General features: G+C 44.1%; 1 protein-coding gene across 1 annotated transcript in view; it reads right to left on the reverse strand.

Moving 5' to 3' along the window:
* Positions 1-23524, reverse strand: part of atrn (attractin) — an 85276-nt gene that overhangs the window by 27304 nt on the left and 34448 nt on the right. The window contains exons 7-24 of the mRNA XM_002936366.5: positions 22956-23046; positions 21724-21967; positions 18236-18419; positions 17988-18142; positions 17800-17890; positions 16387-16601; positions 15253-15374; positions 14924-15062; positions 14035-14210; positions 13371-13590; positions 13049-13234; positions 11954-12181; positions 10826-10963; positions 10558-10651; positions 9733-9785; positions 7608-7702; positions 4848-4926; positions 3504-3661 (exon numbers count right to left, since the gene is read on the reverse strand). Of these exons, the coding sequence (XP_002936412.3) occupies positions 3504-3661; positions 4848-4926; positions 7608-7702; positions 9733-9785; positions 10558-10651; positions 10826-10963; positions 11954-12181; positions 13049-13234; positions 13371-13590; positions 14035-14210; positions 14924-15062; positions 15253-15374; positions 16387-16601; positions 17800-17890; positions 17988-18142; positions 18236-18419; positions 21724-21967; positions 22956-23046 (2668 nt within the window). The remainder of the gene's footprint in view (positions 1-3503; positions 3662-4847; positions 4927-7607; positions 7703-9732; positions 9786-10557; positions 10652-10825; positions 10964-11953; positions 12182-13048; positions 13235-13370; positions 13591-14034; positions 14211-14923; positions 15063-15252; positions 15375-16386; positions 16602-17799; positions 17891-17987; positions 18143-18235; positions 18420-21723; positions 21968-22955; positions 23047-23524) is intronic.

Below are 23524 nucleotides of genomic sequence, written 5' to 3' on the forward strand. Positions count from 1 at the left end.
CATAGCGCTTCCATTCTATTTGGCAAAAAGTTGATTAAACCTGATACAGAACTCTGAGACCAAGTTCCGGAACATGATGCTGCCCGGCGGCTTGTTCCATCCGGAGTTCTTGAGAAGTTTAAAAGAAAAAGTAAAAAAGCCAAAGTTATTTTCCTCTTAAGAAAGCAAGCTATTTATTCTGGGCTATAACCCAGAAGGCCCACAAGTATGCCGGCCACATAGACGCAGTATTCATCACGGCACAGTGCGGCCTGTGTGCATTCGCTGAAAGTAGGAATTTGTGGAAGCAGAGAATAACATCCTAAACCAGCAGCCTCCCTCAAACCACTTCGCCGATATTTATAGAGGTGACAAAACAGGGGCTTGGGGAAAAAAAAAAAAAAAAGGAATATCCAAAATATCTGGTTTCCAACAGCCCATTAGTGTCTCAAGACTTAAACAGGAGAAGAACACTCTGTGGACCTGAAAAAGTTTCACAATGTGCCGTCCTTCTGCATCCTTCCAGCTTTGTACACATACAAGACAGGAGCAGAATGTACCCCAGGGTCCCTACACTGGTCTCCAAACCAATTTGAGGGGGCACGGAGTTACAGAGTGCATGCTAAGGCCCAATGGGGCCCTTTGGAGGATGGAATTTTTCACCCCATCCAATGGATTTCTGAATGAGTCCTGGCTACATATCACTAAGGTGGGTATATTTTTGGTGCCACAGATAAGTCTACAGGCTGCCAAGAGTGATGGAGGCAGCAAGCGATTCCCATCTGAATAGGATCCAGAGAGTCAGGAGAAAAACCAAACCTGCCCAATCGAGATCTACCCAATTTTTAGATTTTGGCCGGTTGGGTAGGCCGGTCAGGGGTGCCCATACATGGGCAGATAAGCTGCTGAATCGGTCTAAAGTACCCAAATCAGTAGCTGGAATCTGCCGCCACGTGTGCCATCCCACCGGCGGCTTACACTTTCACCGGTGGGATGGCAGGTGATGGCAACTCGGGGAGATTAGTCGCCCGCGAACAGCGGGCGACTAATCTCCCCGTGTGCCAGAGCCCTTAAGGGTGAAGACACATGGAGCTACTAGTAGCAGCTACTTGTTGTGCTGATCATTTACTGATAACTCTACATCTCTGTGTGTGTTTTAGCAGAGGCAATTCTTACTACAGTCTGGGTGAAGACACATGGAGCTACTAGTAGCAGCTACTTGTTGTGCTGATCATTTACTGATAACTCTACATCTCTGTGTGTGTTTTAGCAGAGGCAATTCTTACTACAGTCTGGGTGAAGACACATGGAGCTACTAGTAGCAGCTACTTGTTGTGCTGATCATTTACTGATAACTCTACATCTCTGTGTGTGTTTTAGCAGAGGCAATTCTTACTACAGTCTGGGTGAAGACACACGGAGCTACTAGTAGCAGCTACTTGTCACGGCTACAAAATTAGACAATGCTGATCATTTACTGATAACTGTCTCTACAGGTGTTTTAGTAGAGACAATTCTCATTATTGTCTATGGCAGAGTATATTTCTGGAGTTTAGTAGCTGTGAAAAAGTAGCTGCTACTAGAAGCTCCGTGTGTCTTCACCCTCTATTGCAGGGTATTTTTAGCAGCCGTGACAAGTAGCTGCTACGAAGTAGCTCCATGTATCTTCACACTAAGGGTGGCAGCTAGTTTTTCATGGCTACTAAACTCCAGAAAATACCTTGCCATAGAACTCATGCACGTGTGCCCGAGTTCACTCCCAACTTTATTTTAAGCTTGTTTGGTTCTGGAACTGGAACGGCTGGTTCCCTGATGGACAAGAAAAATGTGTTTCTCAGAGATGCCGGATACACCCAATGGCAGCGCTGCCACTCTTGCTCCTATTGCTTTTGCAATAGGAGCAAGGTAACTTTTCATATGGTCAATTCTTAGCAAATTTTATCCTTCTTTTTATATTTATTTATTTTTATAGTTTATTTAATTATTTTCCTTCTTCTTTTTACTATTTTTAGCTTTCAAATGGGGGTCACTGACCCCAGCACTACCCCCCACGACAACTTTTTGCTAACGAGACTACACGTTTTGGTTTGAGGAGATATCAATACCACTTTGATGACAGTGTCCCCCTATTAATGGAACCCACAAAGGGGATCCTTGCACAGATGTATCCAGATGTGACCGAATAATAGGGGTGTCGCGCTGATTATTTGTTGTGGGGGACCCTTTCCAAGTTTGCCTTATTGCTCTGTGGTGGGTGGGGAGATGGAGGCCATGAAGGAAAGTGGGTACACACTGGGTATTTTTATGGCACAAAACAATACCAATACGACAAACCACTGACAGCCATGTAAAGTCATTTACTGGCTTAAAGTCTGCCTTTGATTGGTAGAAAAAAAATCCTTATAAACAGCACATGGTATAATGGGGTATAATGGGGATTATACTGCCTACTCCAATTTACTAGTTATAGTATATGCCAGTATAGGCGGCACAGCACTAAATGAACTGTAGCTGAAAGTAGGAAATATTCACTGGTGTGTATGGACTGTCAGGTCCCATGCAGAGTAAAAAAAATGGTACAGGTCCAGGACCAGTAATCCAGAATGCTCAGGAACAAGGCTATTCCGGATAAGGGATCTTTCCGTAATTTGGATCTCCATACCTTAAGTCTACTAACAAATCAATAAAACATTAATTAAACCCAATAGGGCTGTTCTGCCCCCAATAAGGGGTAATTATATCTTAGTTGGGATCAAGTACAGGTACTGTTTTATTATTACAGAGAAAAGGGAATCATTTAACCATGAAATAAACCCAATAGGGCTGTTCTGCCCCAATAAGGGGTAATTATATCTTAGTTGGGATCAAGTACAGGTACTGTTTTATTATTACAGAGAAAAGGGAATCATTTAACCATGAAATAAACCCAATAGGGCTGTTCTGCCCCAATAAGGGGTAATTATATCTTAGTTGGGATCAAGTACAGGTACTGTTTTATTATTACAGAGAAAAGGGAATCATTTAACCATTAAATAAACCAAATAGGGCTGTTCTGCCCCAATAAGGGGTAATTATATCTTAGTTGGGATCAAGTACAGGTACTGTTTTATTATTACAGAGAAAAGGGAATCATTTAACCATTAAATAAACCCAATAGGGCTGTTCTGCCCCAATAAGGGGTAATTATATCTTAGTTGGGATCAAGTACAGGTACTGTTTTATTATTACAGAGAAAAGGGAATCATTTAACCATGAAATAAACCCAATAGGATTGTTCTGCCACCAATAAGGGATAATTATGTCTTAGCTGGGATCAATTACAGGTACTGTTTTATAATTACAGAGAAAAAGGAAATCGGTTTTAACTATTGTATAAATTCTAAATAATTTGATTAAAACAGAGCCTATGGGAGACGGGCTTTCCGTAATTCAGGGCTTTCTGGATAACGGGTTTCCGGTTAAGGGATCCTATACCTGTACATGGCAGGCAGTGCTATTCGGTGGGTATGTCGATAAAACGCTACCTGAATTTTAATCGGCCAGGTGAAGTTGCTGACATAGACAAAGAAGGTGATGTTGGGATTATTGTGGAAGTCGAATTTCTCATTGGAGAAGCTGTCCTTGTATTCCTTTATGTTGGTCTTGGAGATAATAGGGATCTCTTCTCCTGCCTGGGTGCCCGCTGTAATAGGGAGACAAGAGATCAGACTTTGGCACAGATCAGGACTTAAGGTGGCCCATACACGTTCCGGGCAAATATTCGGCAGTTGATATGTATTTAAATGCAATGATCTAAAACAAATATTCAGCCTGAAACTGTAGGATAAAGCCCTAAACATAACCAATGGGAGGCTGTTCTGAACATGAAATTACAGGCACCAGTCGTACCAAAGTGACTCCCCATTGTAGTTCCCCAAGGATATCGGCAGATACAGTACGTGTGCAGATTTTATCCTTATTCTACCAAAATTTTTGAACCTGTCCAATCAACTAAACAACCAATCGCCATGGTATAAAAATTATCAGGACAATAAATGGGAGCCCACACACAGGCCAAAAATCTGATTATATTGGTGCTCGTATAGGTGGCCATACACATAGCAATAACAATCTTTTGTGCAATCGTTCCCACCACTGACATTCAGGGCTGACTCGTCAGCTATGGAGGCAGAAACAATAGAATTTATAGCTCCACCTGCCGATTCAGCGCCTTTTAACCTGGCGGATCGACGAGTTGCCCACTATCCGCAGCCTTTTGCGACATCAGTCACCTCTTCGAGCTGCCATACACGCACTAAATATCGTACGAAACAAGGTTTTGTATGATAATATTGGTATGTGTATGGCCAGCTTAATTATTCCCAGATAGCACTAACAGCCAGTAGCGGCAACAGACCCCTTCACTCCAAGCCAGCGAATCACAAGTTATCCCCCTTGGTACCAGGGGCGATTTTAACCTGCGATACCCTCCACCCATCACTTACCTTTCCTGCACCAGAGGGGGTCCAGGGGTGGCAGAGAGGACAATCACACTCTGCTCTAACAGAGCCCAATTCCTAGTATAAAAACCACAAGTTCAGCTCTTAAAAGTTACCAGGAGCGGCTTCTTGCCAAGTTTGAGGGCTGCCACCAGAGGAGAGTTTTCAACTCATGGCAATAATACCCCTGCTTGGTAACATAACTACTGCTAAACAGTGGGCAAACTCTGGAGCCTCTCGTGGATATTAAATTTAGATTGCGCCTTGGATCCAGGAAGATGATTTTGCTCTGCTTGTTCGTAAGTGGGAAATTCCAATAAAAACTGACAATAATAAAACTAAGGGCAGAAGTGCGAATGCCATACAGCAGGGCGACAGTTGCACACTCACCTGTGAAGCTCGTCGCCCACGTTATATTGAGGTTGAAGTTTTTGGACGCATTGATGAACATGTCCAAGTCCCTGTTTTGCTGAGGAAGGTAAAAATATACAAGTTAATTCTAAGCCGTAAATGACAGATAATATTTGCAAACACGGCACGAATGGAGCACTGTAGCTGACTGCCATTCAGAATGTGCCATTAAAGTCTCTTTAACTCCCACTCCCAGGGGGGGGTTCGCTGTAAAATATAAACTTTTAGTATGTTATAGAATGACCTATTCTCAGCAACTTTGCAATTGGTCTTCATTTTTTGTTTTGTATAGTTTTTTTTTATAATTTTTTGCCTTCAACTTCTGACTCTTTCCAGCTTTAAATGGGGGTCACTGACCCCGGAAACCACAAAAACTATTGCTCTGTGAGGCTCCAGTTTTATTGTTATTGTTCCTTTATATTACTTATCTTTTAATTTAGGCCCTCCTCTATTCATATTCCTGACTCTCAAATCACTGCCTGGTTGCTAGGTTAAATTAGACCCTAGCAACAAGGCAGCTGCTGAAATTCCAAACTGGAGAGCTGCTGAACAAAAAGCTGAATAATTCAAGAACTGCAAATAATACAAAATGAAGACCAATCGCAAATTGTATCAGAAGAGCACTCTCTATATCAAACTAAAAGTTATTGTATTCCAACCAAATAACTGCCAATGCAGCCTATGGGATTTTGCTACACCTGCTCAACAAAATGGCTCCTTGTTTCACATTTCAAGACCACTTTCCCTTTAATTTCCTGACCACATGTAGAATGCTGCTGCATTTCCTGTGAAATAAAATGGGAATACAAATATCCTTAGCCCTGAAATATGGCCGAGAGCTTCCAAAGCAAATACTTCATTTCCTACAGGGAAACAAAGCCTACACTGTGCCCAGGCAGCCCCCTTGCCACAAAGATGGAAAATATTAGTCAAGCGCAAGGATTAAAGGCAGCGGTTTCCCTTTTTAGAGAGCTTGGCCAAGAACAGAGTCCGCTGTCGTCTTCTCTATTCGTTCACACCAACATTGCACCGAAAACCCTTTCACTGCCAGAAAGTGTAAATGTGTATTTTAACACCATCAATTAATGGCCGCAAATATCCTAACCCTTTCCTGCTGAATTGTGCTTAGTACAGGGGAATCCCTATGTGCCATAGTTTTATGGGATCTCTCTGTACAGGCTATGAGCAAACTTAGGGGGCTGTTCCTGCTGAATTGTGCTTAGTACAGGGGAATCCCTATGCTGCCATAGTTTTATGGGATCTCTCTGTACAGGCTATGAGCAAACTTAGGGGGCTGTTCCTGCTGAATTGTGCTTAGTACAGGGGAATCCCTATGTGCCATAGTTTTATGGTATCTCTCTGTACAGGCTATGGGCAAACTTAGGGGGCTGTTCCTGCTGAATTGTGCTTAGTACAGGGGAATCCCTATGTGCCATAGTGTTATGGTATCTCTCTGTACAGGCTATGAGCAAACTTAGGGGGCTGTTCCTGCTGAATTGTGCTTAGTACAGGGGAATCCCTATGTGCCATAGTTTTATGGTATCTCTCTGTACAGGCTATGAGCAAACTTAGGGGGCTGTTCCTGCTGAATTGTGCTTAGTACAGGGGAATCCCTATGTGCCATAGTTTTATGGTATCTCTCTGTACAGACTATGAGCAAACTTATGGGGCTGTTCCTGCTGAATTGTGCTTAGTACAGGGGAATCCCTATGTGCCATAGTGTTATGGTATCTCTCTGTACAGGCTATGAGCAAACTTAGGGGGCTGTTCCTGCTGAATTGTGCTTAGTACAGGGGAATCCCTATGTGCCATAGTTTTATGGTATCTCTCTGTACAGACTATGAGCAAACTTAGGGGGCTGTTCCTGCTGAATTGTGCTTAGTACAGGGGAATCCCTATGCTTCCATAGTTTTATGGTATCTCTCTGTACAGGCTATGAGCAAACTTAGGGGGCTGTTCCTGCTGAATTGTGCTTAGTACAGGGGAATCCCTATGCTTCCATAGTTTTATGGTATCTCTCTGTACAGGCTATGAGCAAACTTAGGCGGCTGTTCCTGCTGAATTGTGCTTAGTACAGGGGAATCCCTATGCTTCCATAGTTTTATGGTATCTCTCTGTACAGGCTATGAGCAAACTTAGGGGGCTGTTCCTGCTGAATTGTGCTTAGTACAGGGGAATCCCTATGCTGCCATAGTTTTATGGTATCTCTCTGTACAGGCTATGGGCAAACTTAGGAGGCTGTTCCTGCTGAATTGTGCTTAGTACAGGGGAATCCCTATGTGCCATAGTTTTATGGTATCTCTCTGTACAGGCTATGAGCAAACTTAGGGGGCTGTTCCTGCTGAATTGTGCTTAGTACAGGGTAATACCACCCTAGTGTATATTTATAGTATTTCACAGTATAAGCTATGAGTCAGTTGTTAGAGATTATGCAAGCTATGATAAATGTTATTTACAACCCCATAAGTTTGGTCACACCCTGTGCCTTATCTAGGTTTTCCAGTCTCTCCTTGCTAAATTAGACGCATGTATCTCTAATAAATTAATAAATGTAAATGAGCTCTTCAAGTACAAGGAGTTGCTTTCATATGTGGCATACACAAACCCCACGGGGGAAAGTGCAAATTAAAAAAGAAAAAAAAAAAAAGCAATTGCACCCCGTCCCATGGTTATAAATAAGTGCTATAATGTAATATAATGTATATGGGGAATCACAGACAAGCTGGCACATATACTCACTTCCTCTGGGGTCGCCACAAAATTAATTGCGGTGTAGTAACGATCATCTTCTTGGGACAGGCTGAAGGTAAACTGGTAATCTATCAGCAAAGAATCTGTATGGGGGAGAAACAGAGGGGGTCAGCAACTACCCAACGTCAAACAATTTCCACTTTTGGAGACGTCTGTGGCACCCAACCAATGGATGCCATTGATTGGCCACCTTGTCCAACATCAAAACGTAACATTGACTGGAGCTAGCTCTCTATTCCCACATTTAAGATGGTCGTGTAACCACTGGGGGTGCTGTTTCTTAGAAGTCAATGTGTGTAACCTCTGAAAAACAGCCCCTTCCTTTATGTGGACGTTTAAGGATCAGTTCAATTGAATGTAAAGGCTACATATGGGTTCTTCTCTCTTTCAGGTCGATAGGTAGGAAATACATTTAATTAAATGAGATGTTGGTTAAATCCATGTTGGTCTTGGAGCGGTGCCAATCCCCAGCAATATCAATGCTCTCCCCAAGGATTTCTGGGAAGCGCAACAGAAGCCGCCCTCAGTGCGTATAGAGGAATGCAGGCCCAAAAATTCTGAGAAGTGCCGGGTTAAAGAAATGGCTCCTTGTCTGGGATCAGCGGGTGATTGAGCAATTAGTGTTATGCTCTCCATACTGCCCATACACCGGCGTCCCACACAAAGTGCGTTCTCTTCAGCTCCAAACACCTCCGCTTTTCAGCAAGACACTTAGCTCTCCTTCTTCAGGCAAAGTCATGGCCGCCACGCAGGCTGCACCGGTAGCCGCCATCATACACACACATAGCACTCTACACAGCAAGATTCTCTTATATTAAGGGGATTGTTCACCTTTGACTCAACTTTTTAGTATGAGTAATATTCTCAGACAATTTGCAATTGGTCTTTATTTTTTATTTGTAGTTTTTTGGTTAACAACTCTCCAGTTTGGAGTTATAACGGCTATCTGGTTGCTAGGGTTCAAATGACCTTGGCAACCAGAAGTGGTTTGAATGAGAGAATGGTATATGAATAGGAGAGGGACTGAATAGAAAAAAAAAATTATAAAAAGTAACAATAAAACTCACAGAGCAATAGTTTTTTGGCTGCCGGGGTCAGTGACCCCCATTTGAAAGCTGCAAAGAGAGTTTGAAGACGGCAGCAAATAATTCACAAACTATAGGAAATAAATAATGAAGACCAATTCAAAAGTTGCTTAGAATTGATTAATCTATAACATATTAAAAATTAAATTAGGGTGAAGACACACAGAGCTACTTAGTAGCAGCTACTTGTCATGGCTACTAAAAGCCAGAAATTCCCCTGCCATAGACAATACTGAGAATTGCCTCTGCTAAAACACACGTACAGACAATTACCGTGACAAGTAGCTGCTACTAGTAGCTCTTTCTGTCTTCACCCTTAAAGGTGAACTACCCCTTTAGGGCTCTGGCACACGGGGGAGATTAGTCGCCCGCGACAAAACTCCCTGTTCGCGGGCGACTAATCTCCCCGAGTTGACTACCCCTGCCATCCCACCGGCGAACATGTAAGTCGCCGGCGGGATGGCAGACATGGAGTCTTTTTCGGCGATTTCCTGAAATCGCCCCGCCGCGTGTGCCATCCCGCCGGCGACTTACATGTTCGCCGGTGGGATGGCGGGTCATGGCAACTCGGGGAGATTAGTCGCCCGCGAACAGGGAGTTTTGTCGGCGGCGACTAATCTCCCCCGTGTGCCAGAGCCCTTAAAGTAAGAAAACACCAAACTCACTACTGTCCAATTATTCTGGGAACTGATGCTAATATTACCTGCCAAATAGGTGTTATTCCCCAATCTGAATCATAACTGGCATGGACCCGTGCCTAGAGGGTTGCAACCTGAAGGCCAGTTAAGTCCCCAGAGTTTTAGGAGCACTGACATAATGAAATGTACAAAAGTCTTATTTATCTGCATGCCTGTATTGCCTTCTGGCTGCTCCCACAGATACAGCTGCTGAGATGAGAAAACCTCATTCACAGACCGGTGGGCAAAAGCTCATGAAACTAGTGCAATGCTTCTGCCATAGTTCCAACCGTGCCTTTATTTGTGATTTTTAGCAGCCCGGGTAGCAGGTACAAACAGAAGCGTACTTACAGTAACACGTTCCCTTAAGGGGGTTGCCTTGATATCGATTTTCCACTTCACATCTAGACAATAAAAAGGCAAAAACAGATATTTAGGTAAAGACTGGGGGGCTATTCCTCAAAGAAAGCTCATTGGTTGCTATGGGGTACTGCACTGGAACAATAGTGCCCAGCGGCTGCCAGCTGCAGGATATGTGAAGCCTGGGCCTATCAATTCTGCCCTGCAGTTAAAGAGATACTGTCATGATGTTTATGGGGTACTTTTTATCTCTAAATGACACTGTTACACAGCAAATAACTCCCTCTGCCATTTAACCTTTTATTCTTCAACCAACAAATGCATTTGTAGCTGTAATATTGGTGTGTAGGCGCCATCTCAGTGCCTTGTGCCTGAGTCTGAGCTTTCAGAAGGAGCCAGCGCTACACATTAGAACTGCTTTCAGCTAACCTATTGTTTCTCCTACTCCCATGTAACTGGAGGAGTCCCAAGCCGGACTTGGATTTCTTACTATTGAGTGCTATTCTGATACCTACTGGGAGCTGCTTCTTGCTCCCTTCCCATTGTTCTGCTGATCGGCTGCTGGGGGTGGGGGGGGGGGGGTATCACTCCAACTTGCAGCGCAGCAGTAAAGTGAGACTGAAGTTTATCAGAGCACAGGTCACATGGCTGTGGCACCCTGGGAAATGAAGAATATGGCTAGCCCCATGGGAAAAACAGATTAAAATGCAGGATTCTGCTGGAGAAGCTCTATTAACTGATGGGTTTTGAAATAAAACATGTTTTCCCCTGACAGAGGCATTTATGGGAAACAAAGAAGAGTGAGAAATAACTTACAGCTGACACTCCTCCCCTTTAACTCCTTTGGTGGTACAGAAACACTTGCCCGTGTTGGTGTTGCACATTGACGCATGCCCGTTACACTTGCAGGCTGGTTAAAGAGAAACAAACACCCAAATATAAATATTTCCAGTTCCAAGGCAAGTCAGAGCCAAGACCTACAAGAAGCCCCAGATATATAAGGAATATCTAATGTCCCAACCCACAGATCATTGAGAGAAGCTGCAGTGTGGCTATTTCCAAGCTCCGCCCCCACCATACTTACGCTGACAGGATCCTCCGTTAGTGGGATCCCCATAAAAGCCAGATATGCAGGATTCACAGTTTTTGCCTGTGGTTAGATTCTCGCATTTCTCACAGATACTTTCATTGACACATTTACTGTGCCCGTTACACTGGCATGCTACAGAGAGAGAAGAAACACAGTGAGGCTCAGTACGGGCGCCATGATCTGCGTATCATCAAAGCAACTAGGGCCAGCCTGTTCTACTATACTTATATATCCTCCACTCATTCTAACTACTGCTGTGTAGGGTACACCTGAGGCAGTTACTAGGGCCAGCCTGTTCTACTATACTTATATATCCTCCACTCATTCTAACTACTGCTGTGTAGGGTACACCTGAGGCAGTTACTAGGGCCAGCCTGTTCTACTATACTTATATATCCTCCACTCATTCTAACTACTGCTGTGTAGGGTACACCTGAGGCAGTCACTAGGGCCAGCCTGTTCTACTATACTTATATATCCTCCACTCATTCTAACTACTGCTGTGTAGGGTACACCTGAGACAGTCACTAGGGCCAGCCTGTTCTACTATACTTATATATCCTCCACTCATTCTAACTACTGCTGTGTAGGGTACACCTGAGGCAGTCACTAGGGCCAGCCTGTTCTACTATACTTATATATCCTCCACTCATTCTAACTACTGCTGTGTAGGGTACACCTGAGGCAGTCACTAGGGCCAGCCTGTTCTACTATACTTATATATCCTCCACTCATTCTAACTACTGCTGTGTAGGGTACACCTGAGGCAGTTACTAGGGCCAGCCTGTTCTACTATACTTATATATCCTCCACTCATTCTAACTACTGCTGTGTAGGGTACACCTGAGGCAGTCACTAGGGCCAGCCTGTTCTACTATACTTATATATCCTCCACTCATTCTAACTACTGCTGTGTAGGGTACACCTGAGACAGTCACTAGGGCCAGCCTGTTCTACTATACTTATATATCCTCCACTCATTCTAACTACTGCTGTGTAGGGTACACCTGAGGCAGTCACTAGGGCCAGCCTGTTCTACTATACTTATATATCCTCCACTCATTCTAACTACTGCTGTGTAGGGTACACCTGACCCCCCCCCCCCCCCCCACCTCCCCTTACCTGGACACATGATGAAAGACCAATTATAATGGTTCTCAGCTGGGCACATGCTGACATTCAGGACCGGCGTTGTGTTAGTAACATGTGAGCTGTTGGGCATCTTCATGGGGCCCCTATGTGATCCCTCCATGCACTGGCCCTTGCCCGTGTTACTTGGGTCCGTACACCAGCCACACCCAGGGTGCTCCAAGCACTGAGCACAGGTGCGATACCCTGAGCAGTTCTCCGCTGTGGGAGGCAAAAAAATGGTTATCACAGAGTTCAGAGATGGGCAGATATTAACAACTCACTCGTGGGTCAAATCACTGGCTTGTGAGACACTAAGACTGAAAGTACATGCCCATTAGGGTTTTATTACACCGCCAGTATAAAATGGGTGCTATATCACTTAACTAAAGTGCCTCCTTCATATATATTTTACATGCCTGTACTGTGTGCTAAATCATTACTGAAGTAAACTTATCTCCAAACTACTGATTGGTAAAATGGTTCCTGCTTTTCACTGAATGGGATGCGATTCACCAAGCCTTCTTACATAGAAAAATACTTGTATGCATTTAAATGACTTTCAAATCCAATTCATGTGGTCAATTTACAGTATTTGGTAAAGGCAATGTAATAAACAAAGAACATGTCGAGTCCTGTATTGGGTCCAGTACCTGCAGAGTGCCCACAAGGAAAAAACCTGATTTCTCAGCTGTATGGCTGTTAGTAGGCACCCTGCATGGGTATCTGGTTGGGTTAACCAGACAGGTCTAGGTTGGTCAAAACACAGCTTTGTGGGTCTAGGTTGGGTCATGGTCGGCATTGGCCGATGAGTATCGATGAGTGGGTTGCCCCAGGTGAAGTTTTGGGTGAGTTACAGGTTAGACTTCAAGGAGGGCCCCTTCCCTTGATGTAACAGTGCAAAACCCCACCCCCATGGCACTGTTCCACCAATATATAGGAGGCATCAGAGGGGAGTGGGGTTATGGTCTCATCAATAGAACACAGGTCCTTAGTAAAAAAGCATCTTCCTTGTTTAACTCCCAATAGCAATGATTTAACACTAGAAACAGGGTTCTGAACTGCCCAGTAATGATGGGAAATACATACGTGGACAGGTGCTCATTGTGTACCACTCCATACACTGCCCAAATGGGAAGGAAGCCACGTAAGCATTGGAGTCCACACATTGCTTCATATTACTGCACCACATGCATTCTGAGCTGCCGCTGGTACACTCCCCACAGCTGCCCCGCGATGCGCAAGGGGTTCGGCATTGCTTAGCGCTGTAATTGGCTGCAAAAAGTGGAAAAAAGAGAAAATGCATCAGACTTATGCACTGTATTATATAGAACACCTACTACCTGGCTCCCCTTTAGTAGGAGTACATTATTCATTAGTCTGTCTAGCTATCTGTCCTGAGATTTCTTACCTGGCCTTTCACAGACACTGCCGTTGATTTGATGGATACAAGTCGCTGCTTTCAGGCCCCCGACAGAAGGCTCAGCAAGGTACCCGCAGAAGCCTGCATCACTTGGCTCTCCCTGCTGCCACTGTAGGGTGGTGTTGCTAAAGGGAGACATGTCTTCCCAGCACCAGTACGATACATTGATCTTCCGGAGTCCAACCCAGGGGGTAAGGTCTGTCTTCGGCTGTGAACAAATGTAATAATTAGCATGTCAATCAATGTAATAAACCCTCCTAACGAACGGCATTAGAAGCAATGCGTTTGGGAGTACATATTTAATATTATTGTCCTGTGCCATCTTAATTTTATATTATCTAAAACACATTTTCACATTGACAGCAATGTGCTGCCCATGAAAACAGACAGTGACCCCTGGTGGTTGGCAGTGGTGCTCAGGCTGTAACAAGAAATTCTGGTTGCCACACTGAGTCATGAACTATGTCAGGAGCAACTTAACTTGCCTGTATGTTTTTGGAGCTTTTTTTGGAGTACCTGGAGCAAACCCTCACAACCACAGGAAAAAAAAAATACAAACTCCTTGCAGACAATTCCCTGGCTGGAATTGAACCCAGGACTGCAGCAATACCAATAATTTGTGGTATCTAAGTGTATACTTCCCAGTAATTACCTGCAACCTCTGCAAGTGCTTTATAACAAATTCCACTTCTTTCTGGCTGGTGAGAGAGGCCAGGTAGGCATTCTGGTTGCGGCAGGCCAGCTTGGCGTTATCGTAGTTATCCTTGGCGCTGGTGATCCGAAAGCAGGAGCTTCCAACCAAATGCCAATTTGCCCCGCAGATGTTTTCTAGAGTAGGTCGCACAGGCAAATTCAGTTAAAGGTGTAAAGCAAGATGAGCAAAAATACGCTATTATAAGCACAACAGAACAATATGTATACAGGGACAAAAAGGGCATTTATACATTTATTATGATAAATGCACACGTGAATCCCCCCTCAGGCAGGCTGTCTGCAGCCCCCAACACAGCACAGTGCTGCCCTTGCCCAACTACAGGAGCCTGCCTGTTATAGTTCCCTTTCTGCATGAAAAATCCATATTTACTTAGAGTTCTCGGTCTGGTAGACAAAGAACAAAAGGATACATTCATACTCAATCTATTTGCTCTGTGTTCATGATAACTGAACTCAGCCATGGCTGACTACCTCCCGAGTGTAAATATTTAGCAAGGTATGGCTTTATAAATACAAGTGACCAACGCTGATCACTCGTGTCACCTGCTACTGTCTCCATTGTGACCTTTAGCTACTGGGCTGTGTTTACAAACTTTTGCAGCAGTGCAGGAGAGCACAACCAAGGAGGCGGCAGAGTCTGGGCAAAACAGATTTAAACATATGGCCCCTGAGATGCTGTTCAAATACAATGTAGATGGGCATTAATGTCTCCATCTTGCCATACTATATGAAATTCTTTCTACTAACAGATGCAGCTCTCTGGGGCCCTAATATATACAGGGCCCTAGGGTGGTCACTACCATTACTAACATGCCAGGGCCACTTACCTGGCAGGCCAATACACTCCTGGTTCTTCGGCTCCCACTGGCAGTTCTGATCCATTGCACAACTCTTGCAGCTGGTCTTCTTGTTACAGTAAAATCCTGGGTTGTTTTTGGGACACTGTTCATACACAGATATAGCACCCTAAATTCAGAAGAGGGTCTGTTAGTTAAGATGACGTTTGCTCTGCGCACACACACACAGACACTTTAACATGAACGTACAATCACCAGTCATCAGGACTGGAGCTGCCATACTGCCTAGCAACATTAATATCTGCAGATAAAAAGAACAAGTGCTGTTGCACTGGTGTCCCATTCGGAGGATTACTGACCTGAAGTACGGTACAGTTGCTGTTGAGGGAGATGCAGTGATCGTTACACCACTGGCAGCCGTGGGAATTCACTGTGCAGCTGAAGCAGTCTGTGTATTGGTCACACTTTTCATTGTCTGCAACTGAAACAGCACAATGGGACCCATTAACATAGATTCTATACATATATATACATTCACTGCTGCTCTAGAGAAAATAAACGTACAGCCCAATCTGTCCAACCAAGGTTATTGTCCCTTTTTCAATTTCAGGTGCTACTGGTCCTTTAAAATTGTTTAACGATTATTATTACCCATATATATATATATATATATATATATATATATTAGGGATGCAACAAATCCAGGATTCGGTTCAGGATTCGTCCCTTTTATCAGCAGGATTCGGATTAGGGCAAATCCACTCTCCTAGCCAAACCGAATCCAAATCTTTAAAATAACGTGACTTTTTGAAGTTGAAACATTTTCACAGCATGCTACGTGCGCAGTTTTCTTTGACCCTTCCATGTTCTAATATGCATTTGCAAATTTAGATTATGTTCTGTATTTGGCACAATTGTTTACAAAGGATTCAGCCAAATCCAAAAACAATGGATTCGGCGCACCCCTAATCTATATAGCACGGACACAGACTGCAGTACTTCCTAGACATGACACATCATTCCCTGACCCAATGGAGCTTACACCTATCACTTAAGATGGCCATACACGCACCGATAATATCATACGAAACCTCGTTTCGTACGATATTCGGTGCGTGTATGGTATGTCGGCGAGTCGACCGATATCGCAGGAAGCTGCTGATATCGGTCGACTCGCCGATCGGACCAGTTTGAAAATTTTGATCGGGTGCCATAGAAGGCGCCTGACCAAAATCTCCCTTCAGCGCTGAATCGGCAGAAGGAGGTAGAAATCCTACTGTTTCTACCTCCTTACCTGCCGATTCAGCCCTGAATGGTGTGTGGCGGATCTGACGATGTTTCGTGCGACCAATGGTCGCACAAAACATCGTCAGATCGCCACGTGTATGGCCAGCTTTAGACTCCAGGATCCAATGAATCAGCCTGCATGTTTATTTGGCAATCTAAGATTAGTGCGTCTTCTCTCCATCATGGGGCCCATATACAAAACGTACTTGTCTTATTGGGACACGAGATCAACTCTTCCTGCTCGGGGGTGGCGTTCTCCCACGAAGAACATAGCAACAGGCTGGCGTTCCACACACACCGGATCCCCGGTTCGGCCACCATGCAGGCATTTTCACTTTTGTATGTTTCACAACTTCTCGGGGTGAACGTCAGCACATCGCTGAGCAAGAGACTGTTGAATCCTCCAAACACATACATTGTGCTGCAAGAGGAGAAAGAAGTGTAAATGCCCCCAAAAGCCAATAGAGTTGTACCAGTATCTGCCATAGCCGCAGGAGATACAAAAAAGATGCCCAACTTGCTGACTGAAGATGTAGAAGAGTGGATAAAGGGGATGTTGGTATGGAATCCTGGGAAAGGCCAGGCAATGCCAACAAGCATACGCTCTCCTATTGTAGCGTTGATGTGTTGAGTAGTATGCGGCACAAACAGAGTGTAATGAGTATTAATTTAGGGCATAAGATGGAGGTGCCATCAGATAAAAACAGGAATGCCATAGCCAGGCTGAAGTGCACTTAGGCATTATTAGCCTAACTAATGAAGAAGGCTAGAAATGTTGTACATTATGTTTTGGGCTCCTGTACCAGCCCAAGGCAAACACAGCCTTTTGGCAGGGAAGAACTGTACCCCCCAAGATGCCCCCAGTAGCCCCCCATCTTCTCTCTGCTGATTCCCTGCTCTGTGCTGCTGTCACTTACCTGAGCTTAGGGACCCACTCTGCATTATAATTTTCAACGACCCCTAAGCTCAGTTTCTCAACTGCGGCTCAGAGCCCACTAAACATGTGTAGTGCCACTGACACCCCTAACAGAATCCAGTATATTGACCCCCTTTGACAACAAGACAAGTACTGGATCATTATTACTATAAAGATGTGGAACTTTATGTGGAATTTTAGGGTTTAGTTCTCCTTTAAAAAAAACAACCATGTGACACTTGTGTGAGAGACGGCAATGGGTCCAATCACAGACTGCAGTCACAAGAGAAAATCAGTGAACTCAGCAAATATCCAATCACGGAGCCCTGTATGGATGCACCTATTGGTAAAGGTCCCCATACAGGGGCCGATTCTAGCTGCCGTTTATGGGCACTACCCGACCGATATCTGGCCTGAAATCGGCCAGATATCGATCAGGCAGGTTAAAAAATCTAGTCAGATCAGGGACCGCATCGGCTTGTTGATGCAGTCCCCAGACCGACTTTTCCTATACCCGTTGTTATAATTTGATCGTTTGGCACCAGGGCCAAACGATCGAATTAGCCTGGATTCTCCCGATATCGCCCACCCATAGTTGGGGGATATCGGGAGAAGATCCACGCGCTTAGCGACATCGCCAAGCGAGCGGATCTGAAGGTGTATGGGCAGCTTAAGACACAGCCCACCCATGAAATATGCGTACCCGTTCCTCAAAACAGCTGAATGGCCGAAGCGATCCACGCTGACGTCATACTGGAACATGGGGTGAGGAAGCACCGACCAGTAGTCACAGGCTAGAGAAAGAAAGCAAAACAAATTAACAAAGCTCCAAGGCACACAGTCGCATAGAAAGGATCAAAGATCCGCAGGACTTTCTAGGTTCCAACTCACCAAAGTCGTATGCCATGAAATCTGAGGAGAAGCACTTGGCCCCGTGGCTCATCGAAGTGTCATTGTGGGTGTTGCCGCCGAACACTAGCATAGTGCCGCTAATGATCACTGCTGTGTGCAAATATCGGAAGGACTGGCTGTCTTTGAGAATCATCCTATGTGACAGTGAGTAAGAATACAGCATTATTATTAAGCACAGAGGATTAATACTACAGGTCAGTGGTCCTTCTGTTACTATTCGTACTCACCACGTCTGGTTGTCCACAGAGTATCTGTACAGATCGTCGGCTAAGCGATACTTATTGGCGGTGAAAGCCTTGTAGCCCCCGTGTATATATATGGATCTGGACTTTTCATCATACACACTGCTGTGCCCATATCCGCCTTGTACGAGTGCCCCATGCGTCTGAACTATCTCCCAGAGGTTGGTATCTTCAAAAAAGACACAAGGAATAAGGCCCAGGGACCAGTGCAACCGATATCTGAATTAATTAACATTTTTGTATATATTTCTAAGTACAGGTGTGGGATCCCTTATCCGGAAACCCGTTATCCAGAAAGTTCTGAATTACAGAAAGCCCATCTCCTATAGACTCCGTTATAATCAAATAATTCTAATTTTTAAAAATGATACCTTTTTCTCTGTAATTATAAAACAGTAATTTGTACTTGATCCCAACTAAGATATAATTACCCCTTATTGGGGCAGAACAGTCCTATTGGGTTTATTTAATGGTTAAATGATTCCCTTTTCTCTGTAATAATAAAACAGTACCTGTACTTGATCCCAACTAAGATATAATTACCCCTTATTGGGGCAGAACAGCCCTATTGGGTTTTATTTAATGGTTAAATGATTCCCTTTTCTCTGTAATAATAAAACAGTACCTGTACTTGATCCCAACTAAGATATAATTACCCCTTATTGGGGGCAGAACAGCCCTATTGGGTTTATTTAATGGTTAAATGATTCCCTTTTCTCTGTAATAATAAAACAGTACCTGTACTTGATCCCAACTAAGATATAATTACCCCTTATTGGGGCAGAACAGCCCTATTGGGTTTATTTAATGGTTAAATGATTCCCTTTTCTCTGTAATAATAAAACAGTACCTGTACTTGATCCCAACTAAGATATAATTACCCCTTATTGGGGCAGAACAGCCCTATTGGGTTTATTTAATGGTTAAATGATTCCCTTTTCTCTGTAATAATAAAACAGTACCTGTACTTGATCCCAACTAAGATATAATTACCCCTTATTGGGGCAGAACAGCCCTATTGGGTTTATTTAATGGTTAAATGATTCCCTTTTCTCTGTAATAATAAAACAGTACCTGTACTTGATCCCAACTAAGATATAATTACCCCTTATTGGGGGCAGAACAGCCCTATTGGGTTTATTTCATGGTTAAATGATTCCCTTTTCTCTGTAATAATAAAACAGTACCTGTACTTGATCCCAACTAAGATATAATTACCCCTTATTGGGGCAGAACAGCCCTATTGGGTTTATTTCATGGTTAAATGATTCCCTTTTCTCTGTAATAATAAAACAGTACCTGTACTTGATCCCAACTAAGATATAATTACCCCTTATTGGGGCAGAACAGCCCTATTGGGTTTATTTAATGGTTAAATGATTCCCTTTTCTCTGTAATAATAAAACAGTACCTGTACTTGATCCCAACTAAGATATAATTACCCCTTATTGGGGCAGAACAGCCCTATGGGTTTATTTAATGGTTAAATGATTCCCTTTTCTCTGTAATAATAAAACAGTACCTGTACTTGATCCCAACTAAGATATAATTACCCCTTATTGGGGCAGGAACAGCCCTATTGGGTTTATTTAATGGTTAAATGATTCCCTTTTCTCTGTAATAATAAAACAGTACCTGTACTTGATCCCAACTAAGATATAATTACCCCCTTATTGGGGCAGAACAGCCCTATTGGGTTTATTTCATGGTTAAATGATTCCCTTTTCTCTGTAATAATAAAACAGTACCTGTACTTGATCCCAACTAAGATATAATTACCCCTTATTGGGGGCAGAACAGCCCTATTGGGTTTATAAAATATTTAAATGATTTTTAGCAGACTTAAATTATGGAGATCCAAATTAGGTAAAGAACCCTTATTACATTACATTACATTAACATTTATTTATAAAGCGCCAACATATTCCGCAGCGCTGTACAATAAGTGGGTTACATACATTGGACATACAGAGTAACATATAAAGCAATCAATAACCGATACAAGAGGGGAAGAGAGCCCTGCCCAAAAGAGCTTACAATCTACAAGGAGAAAGGGTTGAGACACAAGGTGTGGGAATGGGCATGACCAGAGTTGTGAGAGGTGGGGCACAGGGTATTGCTAAACTAGATTAGGGTAAGCCTCTCTAAATAAATGTGTTTTTAGAGATTTCTTGAAGGCAGAGAGATTGGGAGAAAGTCTGACAGTTTGTGGGAGCGAATTCCAGAGAAGGGGGGCAGCCCTTGCAAAGTCTTGAATGCGAGCGTGTGAGGAGGGAATGAGAGAGGAGTTGAGGAGCAGGTCAGTAGAGGAGCGTAACAGGCGGGTTGGATGGTACCTAGAGATGAGTTCAGAGATGTAGGGTGGGGCAGAGTTATGGACTGCTTTAAATGTGAGGGTCAATAGCTTGAATTTTATCCTGGATGGTAGGGGAAGCCAGTGCAGGGATTGGCAGAGTGGCATGGCAGAGGAGGAGCGGTTGGAGAGGTGTATGAGCCGGGCAGCAGTATTCATTATGGACTGGAGAGGGGACAGTCTTTGGAGGGGAAGGCCAATTAATAGGGAGTTACAGTAGTCCAGGCGAGATATTATAAGAGAGTGAATAAGAATTTTGGCAGCATCTTGGGTGATAAATGATCGGATTTTGGAGATATTTCTTAGGTGAAAGTGACATGATTTGATAAGTGATTGGATATGAGGGGTGAAGGACAGGGCAGAATCAAGGATAACCCCGAGGCACCGGGCCTGGGAAGATGGGGTGATGGTAGAATTGTTAACCTTATCCGGAAAACCCCAGGCCCCGAGCATTCTGGATAACACGTCCCATACCTGTATCTAATACCAAGTTTCAGAGAACAATCAGCCAAACAGGCAGCATCAGATGCCATCTTGCAAAATACATTGCTTCAGGAGGTCCCTTAAAAGGGGTTGTCCATCTTTGAGTTAACTTTTAGTATGATAAAGTGAATGCTATTCTGAGACAATGAGCAACTGGTCTTCATTTTTTATTATTTGTGGTTTTGTAATTTGGAATTTCAGCAGTTATCTGGTTGCTAGGGTCCAAATTACCTTAGCGACCAGGCATTGGTTGAATAAACACTGATATCTTTATAGGAGAGGACCTAAACGGAAAGAAAAAGCAGCCATAAGGACCCAGCAGTGCACACAGAAGGGCTGCTAGGGGGCACTGCTAGGTACCCACTCCATCCTAGGGTGCACTGCTGAGATACCCACAGCTACCTAGAGAGCATTAGTAGATATACACATGACCCTAGAAGGTACTGGTAGATACTATGGATACCCACACCTCTCCTAAAGAGAGCATTCTCAGATACAGGTACCCAACAGTACTTCTCCCAAGAGAGTACTGTTTGGTGCCCATACCTCTAGAGAAAGTACTGATAGATATAGACTACTATTTAGTCAGCAGCTAAGCATCCCCCTATACAGGGTCCCCTCACTTACACCCACCTACCTAGAGAGTACTGCTGGATACTGCTGATATACCCGTACAGAGGGCAGTGGCCAAAGAAGACAAGCATCACCACGCTGCCATCCTTCAAGGTGACAATGTGGGCAGAATGCCCCACCACCGCATACTGGTCCTTGGCCTTGGGGAGGATCTGAACCCATGACTGGTTGTGAATATGGAAGACGTACAGCTGGTTTGTGACGTTTCCCGTGGCATCTATTTTCCCTCCGTACATGTAGAGTTTATCCTGCAAAGGCAAAGAAGTGGCACGGTATTGTCACACTTGTCTTGTTACATCCCTAAAACCAAATACATTAAATACTAAATACACTACAAACCAAGTACAACTGTACAGCTGCTCTCTCCAACGAGCCTGCAGTCTGGCATCAAAATTGCCTCAGTATTGCCCCCTAGGGCAATAGTATAAAAACCCATTTGCTGGAATTTTCACACAATTGCCATGGGGGCTTCATATACCATAAGGGGGGCTTTTCATTTTCTATCTAAAAAAAATAAATCCTCATAGTTACCATTTCTCTGCCAGTATACCCAGTGTCACTGTGCTGCCCATCATTCATTGATGGTGACAGGTAGTTTCCATTCATATCAATGACAGGCAGCGCAGAGGGGTACCGAGGTTTTTCTTACTGTCTGAAATACTCTGAAGGAGAAACACTAAGTGGCCCATTACCCTTACAAGGATAAAAATAACTTCCACTCCCTAATGTCTGTCTGGGACAGGGGCCTATCCATGCATGTCCCTGGCGTTATATAGAGATATGTGCATATAGAGGGGATACAGCAGGGCTGGGGGCACAGAAGAGGAGAGGATGGACAGATGGCAGACGAACCACAGGGGGTATCTTTCTCCTTCTCGCGGGGCAGCTGTATCCATGATCATGTCACAAAGCCCTACAACATGGGCAAAATCACTGAATTTAGCACTCTGGTGCCTTTCATTTGGCAGCTGTCCGTGCAAAGGATGAACGCCATGCTACTGCTATTTATTCACACTCCCTAACTTAGTTACATTCATTGTAGGACCAGAGTGAAATAAATGAATGCAATAAAATGACTACTACAAATATTCCCAGAATCCCTTGCCAGCCATCAGCCAACAAGCCATTCTGGGGGTTGCAGGGGGGCCCAGTGACAATTACAGCAAGCTCACTGAGAGTCCTAGCAATCCTGCCCCAAAGCCCAGCTTGTTCCCTGACAGCACGGTATCTCTGTACCTTGTACGGTGCCAGGGAATGTCCGTAGCGCACAACCACAGAGTTAACAGAGTTGTTTAGCGACAGCCACTTATGGGAGGGCAAGTCATATCTGTAACAAAAGTAAACAAAAGGCTTGTTATTGCTGGGCAAGGTGCATAGCAGGGACACACAGAGGCAGTACGGGGAAAGGGTGTCACGTGACACAATGAACAGTAGGGTAGTGGCGGGTACAGGCGGCTAGTGGCGGGTACAGGCGGCTAGTGGCGGGTACAGGCGGCTAGTGGCGGGTACAGGCGGCTAGTGGCGGGTACAGCCGGCTAGTGGCGGGTTCCGCCGGGTTCAGTCGAGTAGTGGCGGGTAAAGCCGGCTAAGTTCTACAAATGTTGGCAAGTTACGTGTTGGGGATTACAAGTACAAATGAAGTAATGAGGTTTTTAGCCTTGGATGGTTATAAATGTATTTACAGAGCCAATCAGACTCATGGAGAGGGAGGGAATGGAGGGAAGGGCAGTTTATGAGCTCAAGTTGCTTTAAATTGTACTGCAATAAAAACGAATAAGGAAACAATGCAACGAACAAGTAAGATG

Source organism: Xenopus tropicalis, chromosome 1 (genome assembly GCF_000004195.4).
Source record: "Xenopus tropicalis strain Nigerian chromosome 1, UCB_Xtro_10.0, whole genome shotgun sequence".
Lineage (NCBI taxonomy): Eukaryota > Metazoa > Chordata > Amphibia > Anura > Pipidae > Xenopus > Xenopus tropicalis.